At 35.2% G+C, this 19,374-nt stretch overlaps 1 protein-coding gene across 5 annotated transcripts; it reads left to right on the plus strand.

Annotated features, from left to right (window-relative positions):
- The first annotated feature begins 186 nt into the window (after positions 1-186).
- On the plus strand, positions 187-17,509 carry LOC105686846 (ubiquitin carboxyl-terminal hydrolase 7). Of its 5 annotated transcripts, XM_012402013.3 has the most exons (19): positions 187-328; positions 386-814; positions 2,996-3,106; positions 4,529-4,804; positions 4,937-5,055; positions 8,835-8,969; positions 9,169-9,363; positions 9,736-9,907; positions 10,053-10,245; positions 10,352-10,505; positions 10,815-11,009; positions 13,231-13,452; positions 13,738-14,032; positions 14,118-14,340; positions 14,430-14,597; positions 14,676-15,180; positions 15,268-15,339; positions 15,398-15,497; positions 15,763-17,509. In XM_012402013.3, exons 1-19 carry the CDS (start codon positions 244-246, stop codon positions 15,864-15,866), a joined length of 3,753 nt encoding a protein of 1,250 aa, XP_012257436.1. In that variant the 5' UTR covers positions 187-243; the 3' UTR covers positions 15,867-17,509. The 5 variants fall into 5 exon arrangements, with proteins under 5 accessions (XP_012257436.1, XP_012257433.1, XP_012257434.1 ...); XM_012402010.3 differs by having other exon boundaries at positions 244-814; XM_012402011.3 differs by having other exon boundaries at positions 244-814; positions 15,404-15,497.
- Positions 17,510-19,374: the final 1,865 nt, after the last annotated feature.

Here is a 19,374-nt window from a genome sequence, read left to right on the forward strand (position 1 = left end):
ATTTTCGCTCAACGTGCCGAAGTTCCTACCTACGAAGTTGACGAATCTGGACGAACCGGACTACGACGACACTGCCAAACTAAAACCATTGGGGATAGATTAAGTGAGTAACTGCGGTATCAAGGGGGTGGTGCGGTTGAAAGGAAAACTCGAGAAACTAAAGCCGGTCCAAGGGTTGTCCGTTCGTAAACTGTGACCTAAAAAAAAACGGTTTATTTCGTGCGCTAATCGGAGCTGAGATATATGTTTGGAAAGTCCCCCCTCGAAGCGGGGGCACGCGACAGCGCAGAAATTGGGCGCATCGCAAGCAAGCACCAATCGTCCAGCGGTAAATTGACGGTGTCCGGCCGAAGCAGCGCCGCAAACAGCGATTTCTCTGTTCTAGGGTTGCAGGATACCGTGGGGCACCCCAAGGATCACTACACGGTCCTAGGGGTACGTAAAGTGTACAAGGTTTCGCAGAACCGTAGGTGGAGAAATTTATTGCAGCGAAAAATCGGCGACGTCGACGTCGACGGTAACGACAACGCTACCGCGAACCAAAATTGTTGTAAAAACGGTGGCCAAGGTAAAACCTTACGCAAAAACAACGAGGAACCCTACCACGAGCAGTTAAACCAGCCATCGGCTGTTCTCAACAATCACGAAGAAGACGCCTCGTCGCCGCTAGCCGCGCGCGAGGTCACCGGTACCGACAACACGACCGTCAACATCGGCCTCGCTATGAACCACGTCAACGACAAGGAAAACGTTAATCAGCTTAACCCCAACCCCGTACAGGTCAACGAAGTTGAAGAAATGGACACTCAAGAAGGTAGGAGTTCAGAGTCACTCGTTTTAATACTGTTCTACACCCCATTTACCGCTGTTCGAACCTCAAGAAAAGAGTAAGATAGTTCAAAAATAAGGGTAGAATCGACCTTTGCTAATTGTCGTTCATTTTGAGCTTTGCTGTGTTGAACGACGTCGAGAATGAATAATAATATCATAACCTATCAGGAAAGTATATCTGTCATATCCGGAGTTGAATGTTGTATCGTTTTGTATACATTTGGCAAGTAGAATAGCCTGTTCCAAAAGAAATGTTATATGCGATGATTGCCTCGATCAAGGTGCAACCTGATCCCTAGACAGATAAAGTAAGGAATGTTGACTCATCCTTTGAGTGGTATAATCGTCATTGCAACCTTATGATCGGTATTAGTGTACAAAAGTAATTTGTGCCATTATAAGGTATGGCTGTGTAGAAGCCCTCAAAAATATTAATTTTGTATCACAGCCAAATCTTTCATTAGGAATAGCCAATCGAATCTAATGAGTGAAGGGCTTCAAAATTAATTGTGATTAACAGAGCAGGCTATGTATTCAAGTACTCGACAGTTAAAACAACGCTGCCTTCGTATACCAGTTTTCATTTATGAATCTACCTTCAGTTGTCAATCAGTTACGTTGAGAAGTTGATTGATGAGCAAAAATTATCATCAAGTAAAAATAATTTTGGTGATAAAAAAATTATGCAAAACATATTAGCCATCTTGGAGCAGAGTTGATACTTTCTTTGCAGATTTTGAATCAAATGAGATTGTTGTGCGGTATGCATCGAACATTATTGCTCAATGTGAAACATTGATCACTATTAAAATTTAACCCCGCGTAGCGAGTCGACAAAATTTTCAAGTGTAGGGTAAAGTAATATTTTGTTGGTTCACTCACAATCAGTCAGAAGCTTGTGAGTATTTCTACTGGTACGCCTTTAACTTAACCTTGTCTTTTTGTTAGCTGCTTTATTATTATGTAGATTTTTTTACTGTAATAACTATCAAATTATCACTCTTAATTGGATTGTTTTATCAGCTAACATTATATGACATGCTATAATCGTCCACTGGAGTTTCTGAACCTTACTTTCAGGTGGTATTTAGAAACTTGTATTTCAAATTGAAAATACCTTCGAAATATAGACCTATACATGATATTTCCATTTGCATTAATGGTGCATTACATGGTGTTGACGATATAAAAATAATTTACACAAATATTAGAAGTGTGCACATCACAGGTCCTTTTACTTTGTTCCCTTTGTCCATTTTTTAGCATAAATTGTGCAGTTCTGAAAAACAGTGAATATCACAGGTATTATCAGATTGTCAAAAGATAAAGTGGCAAAATTCATTTTCGTAAATTCAGAAGCTGTTCTCACTGTTGATTGGTGGAACATCCAAAGTTAGTTTACTACCAATCTGTGACCTCTTACTGGATCGGTAATGTCCTCAGAAATTCAAATAATTTTAACAACAACTGAATTTTTCACAAACTGTAACAAAAATATGAAAAGGCAGCAAACTTGTAAATATCAGAATTAAAATCTGAAGAACTATGAGAATTTTCTACATGTACAACATGTATTGTAGTCTTACGTGTAATTGGGTGGATAGAAAACATCCAAAGTTACACAATTAACCTCGGATAGTTAAAAAAATATAACACTTTGTTTTGGTAATGTGGCTAACACCCCCTCTTTCATGTTTTCAAATAGATCATTATTTTCTGTTGCTCACAGAGTGTTGAAATTTGGATTATTCAATATAGTTATAATGGATGGGGCAATTTATTTATGATCTCTGGTCATTTTCTTCAAGGAGTTCAAGTTTCGAAGAGTCATTTTCTTAGGACTACCATGTAAACACTTGCCAATGATAAAAGAATCTCCATATTTTCTGGCATAGCAAATAAATGTTTTAGAAATTGCTACCTCATTTTATTGTATTCAGTGAATGTTTTTACATCCCAGTTGCTTTTTGGCGACATAAAATATATTCATAACAGTCATCAATCTGAATAATGGCAGAGTACTTTACTTTCTTTTGTTTTCAAATATTCCCACCTTTGGTAGCTTGTATTTTTTTGATTCATCCTACTGTGCACGAATTCAGCTATTAGTTAGAATATAGATTTAGCTGAAACATTGACTCCATAATTCAAAATTTATTAACAGTTGAATCTGTAGAGACGCAGAACGACGGTGGAGGAGACGGAAACGAGACTCGTCCAGTGAACGGAGAGCCAGAACCTGCCTGTATTGTACAAGATCAAGACATGGAAGAAGGTGCGATTATCCACAAATCAAGCCTTTCTATTCCACAATGTAGAATATTGCTTTTACTTATTTTTATCTATCAAGAGCATGACTATGGGAAACCTTAAATCTTAATCATCAATTTGGTTGGTTTTCTATACGTCACTCTGGAAAATTTTTGTCAATAACATATCGTGAACAGTTATTCCATTTTTTGTGTATAATACTTCACAAAAAGTTATACACAAACATCTGATTCTCTACAGATGTAGCTCCTTTTGTTTGTTACTGTAATTAAGCAATTTACTGTTAATTTTACTTTTTTTTGTATATTTGTATTGCTTATTAACCCTAATATGGCTTTTAGTTTTTTGCAAGAACAGTACAAGGTTTTATGTGGTAAATAAGGTAGTGCGTTATCAATTGTGAGCACATATTGTTTGAGTTCCTAGATTATTGCAATCTGACTGCTACCGAAACTTTAGGCCCAACCAGATAGTTGTTACCTTCTCACGATTAATAAGTGTCATATTATTTCCAACGTTTAGGAAATTACTGTACAAGGTCTTTGTTATTTTTGTCATTATTTAAGTTATTTGTAAAGCAAGTAGCTTGAGCTCGAACTGATAATTCTTGATAAGTGATGTCTCAGAAATCTCGCCAAAATTTGATGTTATGAAGCATTTGTTTGTACCAAAAAATGAATTCTTCGTAGGTTTTATGATCTCAGCAAAGTTGCTACCGACATAAAGGATAACATAGTATCAATCTATTGAGTTTAGTGCACGTTTAACTACTAACACACCTGATTATAGATGAAGGAAATGATTACAAGTCATGTATTTGCAAGGTGATTAACCATATTCCATGATTTCTATTTCGAATAAGGTTCAAAGAATTGTTGAAATTACATAATAACGAAGTTGATGAAATATTTATCCTTTTCACAACTTCAATTGTCTTAATGGCAATTTTCAATTGATCAACTAATGCTGAAACGGAACAATATTTTTCAAATGCTCTCACTCAATCCATGTAAAGTGCAAAATATTCTTAGAAAGAAATTTCGTGTTTACAATACACGAATGATTTCAATTTGTATGCTCAGATACTGTAGTAGCACTGATCCACTTGCGTGTGATTGTTCAATTGGAACTGAATACTTTTACTTTTATGTAAAAAACGCAAATTCCCCTATTGTACCACAAATCAGCAGTCGGAATGCTAATAAAATTTCTTCAATTTTTTTTGTTACGTACGTGTATGCACAATGATATCTGCATCATTGTTGTACATTCTGATGGACTTGGATAATGTAATGATGAGAATGAGGTGGATCTATTTGTATACCACTAAATTACAAAATCCTATGCCGTGTTATTGCATGAACATTGTGGAGTGTAGTTTTCAACTGGTTGTCCCATTAAAAAATTCAATATAATCTTGTTTCAGATGAAGCAAGGTCGGAAGCAACTTTCCGCTATACAGTGGAAAATTTTTCTAAGATGAAGGATTCTCAGTTGTCACCACCTTGTTATGTCCGTAACCTTCCATGGAAGATTATGGTCATGCCTCGTACCAGTCAGACGCAGGAGCGCCAGACTCAAAGATCGCTGGGCTTTTTCTTGCAGTGCAATGCTGAAAGCGATTCAGCTTCTTGGAGTTGCTATGCCGTTGCCGAGCTCAGGCTTCTTTCCAACAAGGAAGGCCAAGAGCCATTCAGCAGAAGTGCGTAGACTTTCGTGTTCTCCTATTATCTAGTAGTGTGTTGGTTGATGATTCGCAAGGGTATCAAGAAAGTCAAGTCATATCGATTAATTGCTCTAGTTTTCATTACGTGTAGATATTTCCTTCTTACAGAAATTCAGCATTTATTCTATACTAAAGAAAATGACTGGGGATTCAGCCATTTTATGACTTGGCAGGATGTACTTGAAGTTGAAAGAGGTTACATCAAAGATGATTCTATCACACTTGAGGTGAGTGCAATCTTTTTCATCTATAAAAAAGAAACAAGGTATTTATTCGGTGTAACACATACATATTTGCTGTCCGATCGAAAACTACCAGTACAAACTAACAGTCTATTTATTTTTACATTCAATTATTTTCACCATTTACTAAAGGTATGTATGTATATGTATGTATGCGTTTATGTACGTACAGTGGTCCTTAAAATGGCGGTTTTTAGAATTTTTTAAACTCACATCTCAAACGGTTCGACTGATGGAAGAAAAAATTCACCTGAAGTTTGAGCTCTCGATTCACGTGCCATACAATTTTTTTGTGTGATTCAGAAAAAACAAAGTTTTGCTTGGCTTTGTATTCACTTAAAAAAATGTGTAATGCTCTGAATTGATACCTTAGATTGGTAAATCTGTGCAACTAATCATTTTTCGCCTGATTTTAACATTCGATAAATCCTATGAACAAATCAAATTTCTCTTGAAATTTACTCAAATACTACAATATTAAATACTATTCAATTTATCGATAGCATTTATTGAATGTTAAAATCAGCAAAAATAATGATTAGTTACATAGACTTACCGATCTAAGATTCAGAGCCGATATTCCGAGCATTATACATTTTTTTCATTTAGATACGAAACCAAAAAAAAATACAAAATTAATTTGTTTCCGTTGGGATTCAAAGTTCAAACTTCAGAGGAATTTTTTCCCTGTAATTGTAACCCTTCGAGAGGTGAATCTGAAAAATTTAAAAAATCACCCTCTTAAGGATCACTGTACGTATATATTATATGTCTATAGGGTGAGTTTTTTTATATTGCGATTATCTGTAAAACGGTTGATGATATCAAAGAATGTTTCGGTTAAAAGTTGTTGGATGTACTGTAAAGCGGGAAGGTTGCTCGGTTGGATTTCGGTCATCATGTAGCCCTGAAAAGGGCCGATTGCATGTGAATTCCTGAGAATGAGTCAGGTCCACTTCTCTTTAAGGTATTCGTTCCAGTTCTAAAATTCTTCGCGAAAATTTACGCATTGCGAGAAAACTTTGAATAACGTTTTGAGCCTGTTCGAACAGTATAAACAAAAAATAATCCTAGGTAAAACTTAGTTATTATAGAATAGGTATGCAACAAAAAATAGTGTAGAAACTGTATGCACATCCGTATGGTATCAATGTCAATTTCGATGTGATGAACCACTATGAAAACAGAAGAGGCACAATATCCATGATGACGCAGAGTCGTACGGATATTCGTTGTTTGCTTAATAGAACGCCGAATAATTGTTATTTGGAATTTTATTCGAACAAACTCCTATAAATTTCAGAAGTGGGATTGACCAACGGTCGGGGTTATTAGGAAATATTGTAGCTCTGTGCTGGTATTAAGGGCAGGCTTCGTTAGGCTGTGTGCCGCGATTTAAGTGGTTGTGTTCTGCGTTTAAATTAATGTCCTGATGCTGTGTGCCAAGGAAAAATCTGAAACGTTGAAACGGAAAGATTGTGAGCTTAGTGGTGAGGGAATAAAAGGTCAATTTCAATTAGTGGTTTGAGTGGCGTTATTAACGGGTTACTAACAATAAGGGAACAGATTAACAGACATTAATAACATTTTTTTCCTACAATGAGTCTGCAATCACTAAAGGTGTCACAATTAAAAGCAATTCCTGAACGGAACAATCTGTCTAATTTAGAACCAAAGTCAGATTTACTTCTATGGATACAGAACAATGGTCCGTCGGGTCAGTGGATTAAGAAAGGAATACAGATATATTCGTATGAAAGTTGTTGAAAGATCAAGCAAAGAACAGTTTGCAGAGACATCTCAGGGAATTGCCCAGAATTTGGCAGAGACGGAAGCCCGAATGTGGGAGAAGGAAAAAGATCTGATACAAAGAGAAATTCATTTATTAAGAAGAGAAAATATATTATACGGGTATCGCCAGTTCCGAGTCAGGTATCAGTCGCATCTTCTCGCTTGTCGTTTAGTGTAAAGAATGTGAAGAAATTACTGGACGAATCCAACGGTTTTGGTGAAGAATTTCACCCGTGGTAGGCTCAAGTAAATCTGTTACAACAAATCTACGAATTAGACGATAATTTGGCAACGGTTTTGCTAAGGAATTTGATCGGTAGTGTGCTCAAATAAATCTGTTACAACAAATGTACAAATTAGACCATAATTCGGCAAGAATCATAGTTGGATCTAGACTTGAGGATAAAGCTTATAATTTGTACCATTCCAAAGCAAAACATTTAATAATGAATGTGGATGAATTGATGGAGGAAATGGAGGATATGTTGGGTCAGTGACCGGCGCAGTTGGAATTAAGGGGAAGATTTGAGGCAAGGGAATGACATAGAGGGGAGTCGTCAGTGATTATTGTCATAGCAAGATAATGTTAAGAAATCAGGCGCCTATTATAGTAATTTAAATTAGTATTGATCGTTGGTTATATCATCAATGGAAATCCTTCCAAACATCTCATGAAGATAGAAAAGAAAAGAATATGAATACCATATTCATAGTTTGCTACAAGCATTTGAGAAAATTCAGTCAAATCCACCAAAAATAATTCCGGGAAAACGTGATTATCAATGGTCAAAGGATAGTAAATTTAAACCATGAGTTGAATCAATGTCGTACCAGAGTGTACCCATTTCAACTAAGATGTTTTAAGATTGTAATCAGAGGCACTATTAAATATTACAATTGTAATTTGAATGGACAATATGCAAAGGATTGCAAGCAGCCTGATTGTTAAGGTCAGAACTTTGCGTATGAAATACTCACCCTGTACGTACATAAATGTATGTATGTAGGTATCAGTAAAAATAATCCAATATTCGAATATCAGCAATTTCTGAGGTCTGGTTATTGAAATTATTCTGTATAACTTTGATTGCCAATTAAATATAGCACCGATATTGTTGGAAATTATTAACAGATCTGAGACGTGATGGAACATAGCAGTCATGAGCAGTAAAAAACTTGTAACTCATATTGGGTTCATTGTCACACCTGATATGAAAATCTGAAAATTTCACCTTATGCTTGGAAAATCTATTCCCCTACACACTTGTTAGGTTATAATTGCCTAAGTTGTTGTGTTAAGCTGGTTCTGATTGCGACCTATATGTCAATAGTCTATGCTATTTTGCTAGGACGTATCGCATTACTTTTGTGTGTTAATTTATGCAAACGACGCCAAGGCTTGCTTTAACATTTTCTCAGTCATTGGTCATAATGTCGAACCATCCAGTTTACTCACAGTACTGTAGTATAACCGTTTACGTGACTCGTGATAATCAAATATTTTCGTCCAAATTACCATGGACTCGAGAGTGATATTAACTAGATGGTTAAAGTGGTTGTGGAACTACTTTTATTGTCTGTTGAGTTCCAAATTCAAGGTCTGAGCATCTAGGATCATGAAAAAATAGTAATTGCTGTATTATCTTAGAAGTTTTTTTTTTTTTGTGCCTCAGTACATCTAAATTATTGTACAGTGGAGATTTTGTACAGAGATTTTTCGCGTCCTGAGTCGTACATGAATTGTTCGATTCTTGTTAAGTATAGCTTAATTATATTAAGAATGCAAATTTCCTGATTGATTCTCTTATGTGTAGCCTGCTATTATGACCATTTAAAAAATGGCAGATGATAAGTATTTATATCAGTCCTATGATATACATATTTCATATTCATTTTAGCTGTGTGTGAAATGCAGAGATGCTGATGTCGTTATTCTTTATGTGTAAAAGTATTTAATGTATTATTTTTTATAGGTGCACGTTGTGGCGGATGCCCCTCATGGTGTCAGTTGGGATAGTAAAAAACACACAGGATATGTCGGCCTCAAAAATCAAGGGGCCACTTGTTATATGAATTCACTGTTACAAACGTTGTATTTTACCAATCAAGTGAGTTGATCACTCTACCATTTTTATCATACTCATTAACTCGAATCGTCTGATGTTTCCTCAATATTTAGATATAAGTTCCATAAGAAATTAATTGTAAGATTTGGAAAAATATTCGAATCTGCTGATTTGAATGTGAATTCAATTGCCTCATTAAATGATCAGTATGACCAATGAATGTATCTTTATTGGTTTACAGTTACGGAAGGCAGTGTATAAAATGCCAACAGAGAGTGATGATTCCAGTAAGAGTGTGGCATTAGCCTTGCAAAGGGTATTTCATGAACTGCAGTTTTGCGATAAACCTGTTGGTACCAAAAAATTAACTAAAAGTTTCGGATGGGAGACGCTTGACTCATTTATGCAACACGATGTGCAAGAGTTTCTCCGAGTTGTAAGAAAATTTTTCCTATATCTGGATATCAGAACCAACTCTGTAGTTAATAGAGTATCATTTTATTCTGACTAAATATCATTCACTTTCAAAATTGCTTGCGATATTGTATTACATCTTCCGTACAGAAATTATTCTGAAACTCATATGACTTCTGTTTTTACCGTACGAAATATGTAGTTACAAGTTTTTACGCACGTATACACATAATGTAACCTACGTGATATGTAGTTGCAACTGTGAACAGAGTGGGAGCTGAATCATGTGTTTTATTCAGTATGTTCTGACATTCTCAACTCGTACAACTCGTACAAAATTAAGATTACATAATTGCTCTATGTGACACTAGTATTGACCATTGTAAATTTTTAGCTCTTGGATAAATTGGAAAGCAAAATGAAAGGAACATGCGTTGAAGGGACAGTGCCAAAATTATTTGAGGGAAAAATGGTGTCCTTTATTAAGTGTAAGAATATAAATTACACGTCAACAAGAATGGAAACATTTTATGATATTCAACTGAACATCAAGGGCAAAAAGAATAGTAAGTTTTTATAAAATGTTTATTATCTTTATTTTTTATTAGTGAATGGGCCAACATACATATTATGTATCTAGCATTACCTCTTTCAACGTCAAGCTGAGATCTGCAAATCTTGGTCACAATGTAATCACCTTGAATTTTTCAGTCGACGAATCTTTCAGAGATTATGTGAGCACAGAAATTCTAGATGGTGACAACAAATATGACGCCGGTGAACATGGCTTACAAGACGCAGAAAAAGGGGTTATATTTTCGTCGTTTCCACCTGTTTTACATTTACATCTTATGCGCTTCCAGTATGATCCAGTGACAGATTGCTCTGTCAAGTTCAACGATAGGTTTGTATTAAAGTGTAATTCTTCAACAGTGAATCATACGAATACCGGATAGATAATCTAGCCTGAACGCCATCTGCCAAGTATTGATGTATTCCCGTATGTACAGATTCGAATTTTACGAAAAAATCAGCCTCGAGCCATATCTTCAAGCAGAGGAATCAACAAGAGCTGATTACACGCTGCATGCAGTTTTGGTTCATAGCGGTGATAACCATGGAGGGCATTACGTTGTATTTATCAACCCAAAAGGAGATGGGAAGGTGAGCGTATAACATCAAATCTCTATTTTAAGAAAAAACATTGCTTTACCTGATTTATTGAGCAACTGCTGTTGACTACCAGAAAAACAGTGGAGTCGATGACCTTTATTTGTGCAGAAACGTTAATATACTTGCATGGTAATTTGATTGATTTCTATGAATACATAAAAGTACTTAATATCAGAGCAGAGCATGATACAGAAACATATTGTATAAGCGTATGATACAGTAAATGGTTAATAGTATTAGATTCGACAGGAGAAAGTTGAATTTATGTCATAATTTCGTGCTTGGCAATTTTGCTTACAGTGGTGCAAATTTGACGATGACGTAGTATCGAGATGTACCAAACAAGAGGCTATTGAGCATAATTATGGCGGCCAGGATGAAGATATGTCGATGACAGTGAAACATTGTACAAATGCGTACATGTTGGTCTATATTCGTGATTCTGAGCTGAAAAACGTTTTGCAAGAGGTCAAAGAAGAGGACATCCCTCAAGAGGTCAGAAACGTCCTACAAAGAGAGCTTTCGCAGGAGTTAAGCGACCTTGAATGTGACAAAGACGCTACAGGCACCAATAAAGATGCAAATACAGATACAACAAATATTCGTCCATGCACCCAAAACACACGAAATCCCAATCTTTACATACACGATTTTTAAAAATTTGATTAGGCACTTTGTAAATTGATCAGGTCGCTTTATTACAAAATAGAATCATTTTAAATATACATATCCTGTCGTTTCAATTATCATCAAATTTGGATTTTACATTTCATAGATGATGATTTTCCTGATCATCCTTGTCATTGCTTTTTTTTTATAAGTTTTTGATTATACCAATTTACAGCTATTGTTTTATTTGCAAAAATTTTTAACGTGCATCGAGAAAAATAATGTGCGTGTATACGTTTTCTGTGTGTACGTATACATGCGAGTGGTGCCTGTAGTAACTTTGGATCATGCGACTATAAAATATGAGTGCAAAAGTAATTGAGTTATAACTGCATAACCTTGAGTCATAGCTTGATTGCCCTCACGGTTTCTTCATATTTAATGGCAATATCATACTTATTGGAGACAATTGACGTACGAGACCTACTCCTAATCAAATTGACGTACCCTAATCAAAAACGTGTTGTTCGACATTTGGACTGATAAAATTTGCTTAAGACAAAAATTGTATAATATACTTAGAATTAAAATTATATTATAGCTAGAAATGTTTTGACGATTCCCTTTTGACGGATTTTAATGTCGCCTAATTGGAGGAAAAAGGGCAAATTTTGATGAATGGATCAGCAGAAATTTTCAGAATGTTATAAGTATGATTTAAGGTAACAGTTAAAGGAAACATTTTTTTTATGAAGTTTATATATATATATATATATATATAAACTTCAAATATATATATATAAACTTCAAATATATATATATATATATATATACATTTTTCCACCTTTTGAAAAATATTTCTTTATTAGAAACAACAGCTTCCCTAAGATGTCTTCGATTTTTTTTACCGTTCCTTATTGTGTAGGTGCGTTTGGAAAACCAAGTGCTGTATTTCTCAAACATTTGGTGAAATATGATTCAATCTATTTCGGGATTCGCCCAAGTCTTATGCGAATAATTGAGATACTGAGTTCCAACCATTGGAGGTTTTTTGTTTCATGAAAAAGTGGAAAAGAATCGTAAATAATGACTTTAGAAAAAAAACAACAATTAGAAATTGAATCATTAACGAACAAAATTCTCAGTGTTACTAAAGACATTACAAGTATTAACAGATGCTTATTTATTTGTTGTTAAATATTAATAAACAAGTAAAAACAAATGGAATGAATTTATAATGGCTGTAATCGTCATCCCTTGGAATTATGACTACTATTCTATATAAACTAGTATAAATTAGAAAAACAAAAAAAGAATGAATAAACTGTTGGATGCTCTTGAAAATTACGATAACAACTATTTAATTATTTTCAAGTTTGCACTCAAATCAGTTTCAACTGTTCATTGATAGCATCCACTCAACAACCTATTCACACTGAACATCAAGTACCGAAATATTGAACAAACATTAGGCGTATGCTGATTTATTAGCGATCCTCCACACTACCAAAGTTATGCATTGCAAACATGAAATTATACAGCATATTGTACACTTTCTTATATTCATCGTTGACGTTTACAGGGCAAAAAATATTAATTCGTGTGCCTCCTCATCTGTTGCGATACTTTTGATAAAATACATTTTCATCTGTCTTGCATTGGCAGATTTTTCATATCGGATTTGCTTCACTCAACCAACAGAGATTCCAATACTTATGATACCTTTACTTGATACTGTTCAATTTCGAAGAGTAGGAAGATACCTGTATACTACTTCAATAGGTTTAAGGTAATATCTGTGAGATGGTAATTCAAAACCAACATAGCCGGTAGCTACTGCTAACAGCTGAATAATTTTAATTTTGTAAAACGTGTAACTGGGTAGTCGGTATAGCGGCAGAATAACAAAATTAAAATTACTTGGTTGCGAGATGATCATCTGCTCTTTACAAATTCCGAATATTCTGTTCATGAATCTCGGAATCACGATAAAAGATGCGATTTCTCTACAGAAAAAAAAGTTTGAATCTTGAAATAAAAAATTGGATCAATTTAAATTGAAAATAAAATTCTATACACCTGGTTAATTTTAATTTTGTCGGTCTAGCTGGTGGAGAGGCTGCAAGAAGAGAAGAGAATGGAACAAATAAGAAGAAAGGAAAGAAGCGAGGCTTACTTGTACATGACTGTAAACGTCCTTCTTGAGGACAGCTTTGATGGCCACCAAGGCAACGATCTCTACGATCCTGAACGTGCGCTCTACCGCGTTTTTCGTGTACGCAAACAAACAACCCTTACTGAGTTTCTAGAACAGCTCAGCGACAGTTTGGTGAGTCGCCTTATCCTCACCTATTTCCAGCATTACTCTTTGACATCTTGGCATAGTTCATGAGTTTTCAAAACCACTATCATCTTTCAATGATATATCTGTACCTTATGCTACTACTCTGGCTTACGAGAACTATTGTAACACAAGATTCATGCAGATAAATATGTTTCATACATTATCTGTTCTAAGTGTTTTCATAATTAAAAAAACACGTTCAAGTTAAATTAAACAAATATTGTAAGTACAAATAAGTAAGTAACAGCCGCGTAACTGAAATTTTCACAGAAATATCCGATAGAACAAATCCGAATTTGGCCCTTCAGTCTGCGCTCAAATCAGACCTGCAGGCCAATACTTATTGAGTTCGAAGCTGATTTGCACAAGGCAATCAATGAATGTGCAGAAAATGCAAATCCGTGGAACGTATTTGTCGAACTTGTCCCACCAGACTCTGGTTTAACTTCTCTACCTCCTTTTGACAAGGATACGGATGTCCTATTATTTTTCAAGTTGTATGATCCAAAAAATAAAAAAATACACTACTGTGGTCATCTCTATATGCCAGTGACAGCGAAAGTTCGTACGTAGACTTTTAACTATGCATTCTGTCGTCTTTCATCTTGTCTATAATTTAATTTTCTGTTAATAAACATTTCTCTTAACAGAGGACCTCATTCCCATTCTTAACGAAAGGGCTGGATTTCCTCCTGATACAGAACTTGCTTTGTATGAAGAGATTAAACCGAATATGGTTGAAAGAATTGAAAATCTAACCGAACCTTTGGAAAAAGTACTTGAAGAATTGATGGATGGTGATATCATTGTGTTTCAAAAAGAAGAACGTGATACCGAAATATACGAGCTGCCTACGTGTAGAGATTATTTCAAGTAAGCAGAATATTTCCAGCAATGACACATTAATTTTTGCTGTTTATTATCAAATTGAATTCTTTTCCCAATCTCGTTTTGTGTTCCAGGGATTTGTTCTATAGGGTAGAAGTAACATTCTGTGACAAAACCATAATAAACGATCCCGGCTTCACAATGGAACTTTCACAGAGAATGAACTACGATCAAATAGCAAAGGCTGTTGCACAGAGAGTAGGAACGGACCCTTATCTCCTTCAGTTCTTCAAATGTCAAAAGTGAGCCAACTCTTATTTAGCTAAAAAAAATCCCTATTGTGCTGTTGTGTTGAGTGCATGCATTTTCCTTGATTTCAGTTATAAAGATTCGCCTGGTCATCCATTGAGATGTACATTCGATGGGACTCTGAAAGAATTAGTTGCATATTGCAAACCAAAAACAAAAAAAATTTTTTATCAGCCGTTAAGTATTCGAATTAACGAGCTAGAGAATAAAAAGCAATTCAAGTGTTTCTGGGTAGGCCCTTCTTTAAAGGAGGAAAAAGAATTGATTCTTTACCCAAACAAAAGTGGTACGGTTGCCGATTTGTTGGAAGAAGCTAGAAAGCAAGTAGAATTGTCAGAAAATGGCTCTGGAAGATTAAGGATATTGGAAGTAAACTGCTTCAAAATTTTGCCTGGACCGAAAGATGATGTACCTTTAGAAAGCTTGAACACGGCAGGCAACAAAACGTATAGGATAGAAGAAATTCCACGAGATGAAATTAATTTGGCAGATGATGAGTTGCTCGTTCCCGTGGCACACTTTCATAAGGATATCTTTTCCACATTCGGAATACCCTTCCTATTCAAAATGAAACATGTGAGTATTTCAGAGTTACAGATACCATGTGACGTTATGCGAGAATTTACATAACTTTGTAATTCTCAATACTTTACCTTCATTCAGGGGGAATCATTCGGTAAATTCAAAGATAGATTACTGAAAAAACTCGGGGTACAAGAGAAAGAATTCGAAAAGGTAAGCATCTTAACTAAATTCTTATTTCTCTTAATGAGAATTCATAAAAACTTTAAAGTTCAAGTTTGCTGTGGTCACTTTGGGCAAACCACAGTTCATCAACGAAGATCCAAGTTACTTCATCGACCTATCGGACTTCCGGACTCATCCAAATCAAAGTAAGTATCGTAAATCAGCACACTCCTCAGCATGCTATAACGAAAGATCCAATGCAAATTCTATAGCTCCTCAAGTCCTGAGGTGCCTTTCCAATCCAGTTGTAACGAGTTCACATCACTTACGTAAATACTGATCGGAGCTATTTTATTTGCACTTTTCAAGCAGACATCCAGTCGCTGTAGCAAAGTGAATCATTTAAACACCATGAAAGCATCTCTAAAATATCTAATCTGATATTTTCACGTCTACCACTTTCAAATATAGGTACAGCAACGCAGAGGACTTGGCTTGGTTTAGAGCACGTGAACAAAGCGCCTAAGCGCTCTCGAATCAATTATCTTGAGAAGGCAATCAAGATCTATAACTAGAGATTAAACTCTCGAAAGAAGGAAGTTATGCACAGTCACTCACGTAAATACATAGCTCTTTCTACAGTAAGAGTGTTGTCTGCTGCACGATCCCATGATTGGAAGACGCGTAACTGTTCAGTTGTTCAGCTAGATAACGAGCATATTTTAATAATATTCTATTAATGATATTAAGTAATAATTCAAGCTTCATATACAATGAAGAGAACGATTTCGTTGGACGCGCGAAATGGGAAAGAGCTAAGCGTAAGCTTTTCCTTGAAAAATGCAAAGAATTGTATGTAAAGGTAGCACTTAAGATTTCTTTAGTTCCTGCATACAACGTCGGGTGTACAACTTTTCGCTGCTATTCTTTTACTAATCTGATGCTTGGGTTTGAAAACCTTTTTTTTCTCATTTCTCGTTGCTGAAACCCAACAATAAATTTCAAACAGTATACTGTATACAGTTCTAGTTTGCTTGCTCATTTCCATTCAATATCTCATCCGGCTCTTCTTGGTGAGATCTTCGAAAAGATCGTTCAGAATTGAAAATTATTGTCGTGATAATACTACGGTAAGTTATTATCGTAATTCCTTGTTCGGCGCTAGTATCATACAGAAATCAAATTCGGCTCTCCTCAGACGCGATGAAAGAGACTGTCTGCTCAATTGCACAGAGGAACTACACTTCGGAACCAGTGGCTGAAGATATTACTGATCTAGCTACATAAATATTTGCAGGCCTCAACTTTGAGCATTTTATGATGCTGATGTAGTGTTTGTGAGGTGAACTCTCATGCTGCCCACCATTGCAACGGAGTGGGATCTCCCACATGGGTATAAATTTTCCAATTATTTCCACCAAACATATTTATAATAGTATACATTTATGCACATATATACACATATGTATGTATATGTATATATATTTATGATATTATGGATATATAGGTATATTTTTGTTTCTTAGTTCGTCTGTATTCAGGTTGTTTGATTGAAAAATGTGCGGTGATTCAAATTGTGAACAATTTCTGGTGTAATTTGTTGCTGCATAGAATTTTAGGAGAGTCTACTCGTGTAGGTTTTTTTTTTTGTTACCAGCATAATGTCACTTTTGTGTATACATTGATAGTTGATTATTTACTGAAATACTATTGCCAAAGACACCAATGTCATCGATAAAGGTATAATTTAAAGTGTTTGAGGTAACGAGATTCTAATTCTGATGGGAGCTGTTATACACCTGTTAATGAGCAACAACTTTGACCTATTTTTGGTGCGACGTTAGAGCCAAAAAAGACGTATATAATAATGTATGTATATCGGTATTATATAGAAGATAAAATTATCATTAACAAATAATAACAGGTTATTCTGTTTTGCAATTGACTTACACAAGATGAATTTTAAACATTTCCTGAATCCATATTATCTCTTCATCTCGGAACTCAAATCTGATTAGTTTTTTCGGCATAAAAATTTGAATCTATCGTTTGTTAATAAATCATTGTCGATAAAAGAAACTTAATTGTACAAATTGTATGACGCCGCATTGGATAAAAATTAAATTAATTCTCCCAGATTATAACACATTGTCTGTATTCATGTAATTAATAAATGCCACAATGTGAATATCTGAGAATAAACATAATCATTCTGCAATATAAATTCTAATGTCAGGGACTGTGGTAACGTCATTAAAAATGACACATTCTCCTTTTTACCGTTCTATTTTTATTGAATCTGTATATAACACAATTGGTGTCTGACGTCACTGATTCTGTAATCTCAGTACTAAAACATTTGGTGTCTTTGTAAAGTTCCTATTCACATTGATTAATTATTCTAAACACAAACATCAGGTGGTTGAGGACCGATTGCATAATGAATGGAGTTGAGCTTACTAGTGTTAAGTGTAACTAATGGGCTGCCAACATATATTAGAAGAAGATTACAGGGTTTTATATCAAAAGACATCTGATCTCTTGTATATCACTGATGACTATGAGTGACCTAATATCTACTGCTGTTATCCATGATTTACAACGCTTTTGTGTGATCATAGGAAGCAGTAAATTAATGAACAATTGTGGTGATTGAAGAAACTTTCTGTCAGAAACGTATCTAGTCAAACATAACTAGAGAATTCCAGAAATGCCGGCTGAGATGCGATCAATCCAGTGTGCTGCTTGCAACAACTTTGGTCATTTAAAAGGAACTTGTGACAAACCTATTACAAGAGCATATCTTTATACCATGTATCTCTGAGTCACTAAGTTCCCAAAGTTCGCAGTATCATGGTTATACATATGTATATCAACTATGCTATACTCATCTTGCTTTATCATAGTTTCTTTTTTAAATTTGTATCTATCTACAATAAATCTGTGTTTGACGCCCAATGGTATTTCCTCGTTTTCAGTTTACGGTTTTATGGGAGCAAAATTAGTTCTGAAGATCAATTAATCATCGCATTGCTATAGTTTTAGGAACAGATTGTAGAAAGTAATATAGTATATTGTGTATTTACGTACGTACCAAGGGCATAAAATGGGCTTTTCAAGACCTCGTGTAGGGTTTACAGTACTCGTCTTCGACTCGTACTGCAATAACACAAGGTCAAAAAGCCCGTGGTACGTACACACCATATTTTTTTTAACGCATATACCCTTTTTCGCATTTTTTTGCATCAATAGCGGGGTTAATGTAACCGTTTCCACGTATAGGCACAGCAAATAGGCAATTTTGGGAGTATATTTAATTTTTCAGCGGGCGTCCTTCAGCTTCATCGACCGCTACTAACAATAAGTGCAGGCGTTTTGGAGTTTTTCGGTGGGCCCAAATCCCGTTGACTGAAAATTAGTATCAATGTTCTATCAACGCAAATCCAACTATTGGCACGCCAGAAAATAAACAGATAGATAAGCGGGAATAGCAAAAACTTAAGTCAATACTGCCACAGAATAGGGACTAGTAGAACTTACGCGTCCCTACTAGTAGTTCTACCAGCCCTTATTCTGTTATATTGTTCACGGTGTTCTAACGAATACTATGTGACATAACATGATGTAATATTTTATCCGAAATTTGAATTAATAAGAATCGGATAAAGTACCGTTTATGCATACATACATATACACTTTCAAACGGCGAGCGAACCTTATATCTTTGATCTTTGATCGCTTATTACATGTTCGGATATACAATCTTGAACAAAGTCAATTGGCTTTCATTTCCAATTCATGCCTGACTTTTGAGGGCAACAGAGAAAATGTTGAACCATTCTGAAATGTGCCCGATTCGCCCTTACTGTTATTGGACCAAAATCATTCATTATAAGTAATACCGTAATAACCATTGTAAGGCTTTGAATTTTCTAATCATAAGTCGATTAAATTGGCTGATATTAGAACAATGTTAGACAAGAAAAAGTTGCCGCAGTTCGCAGACTAAACGAGAAAGTTTATTGATCTCATGCGGAACTGAACTGGTATGAAAGAGGTTGACTTACTGTATACTGTAGATAT

The sequence above is a fragment of the Athalia rosae genome, chromosome 3, assembly GCF_917208135.1.
Source record: "Athalia rosae chromosome 3, iyAthRosa1.1, whole genome shotgun sequence".
Lineage (NCBI taxonomy): Eukaryota > Metazoa > Arthropoda > Insecta > Hymenoptera > Athaliidae > Athalia > Athalia rosae.

Bases quoted from the DNA above. Each gene is read 5' to 3' on its own strand.
- LOC105686846 (XM_012402010.3), top strand. From the start codon at position 244: ATGTTTGGAAAGTCCCCCCTCGAAGCGGGGGCACGCGACAGCGCAGAA. The intron at 14,598-14,675 runs GTGAGCCAACTC...CCTTGATTTCAG, and splicing joins CAGTTCTTCAAATGTCAAAA to TTATAAAGATTCGCCTGGTC. The intron at 15,340-15,397 runs GTAAGCATCTTA...AAAACTTTAAAG, and splicing joins AAGAGAAAGAATTCGAAAAG to TTCAAGTTTGCTGTGGTCAC.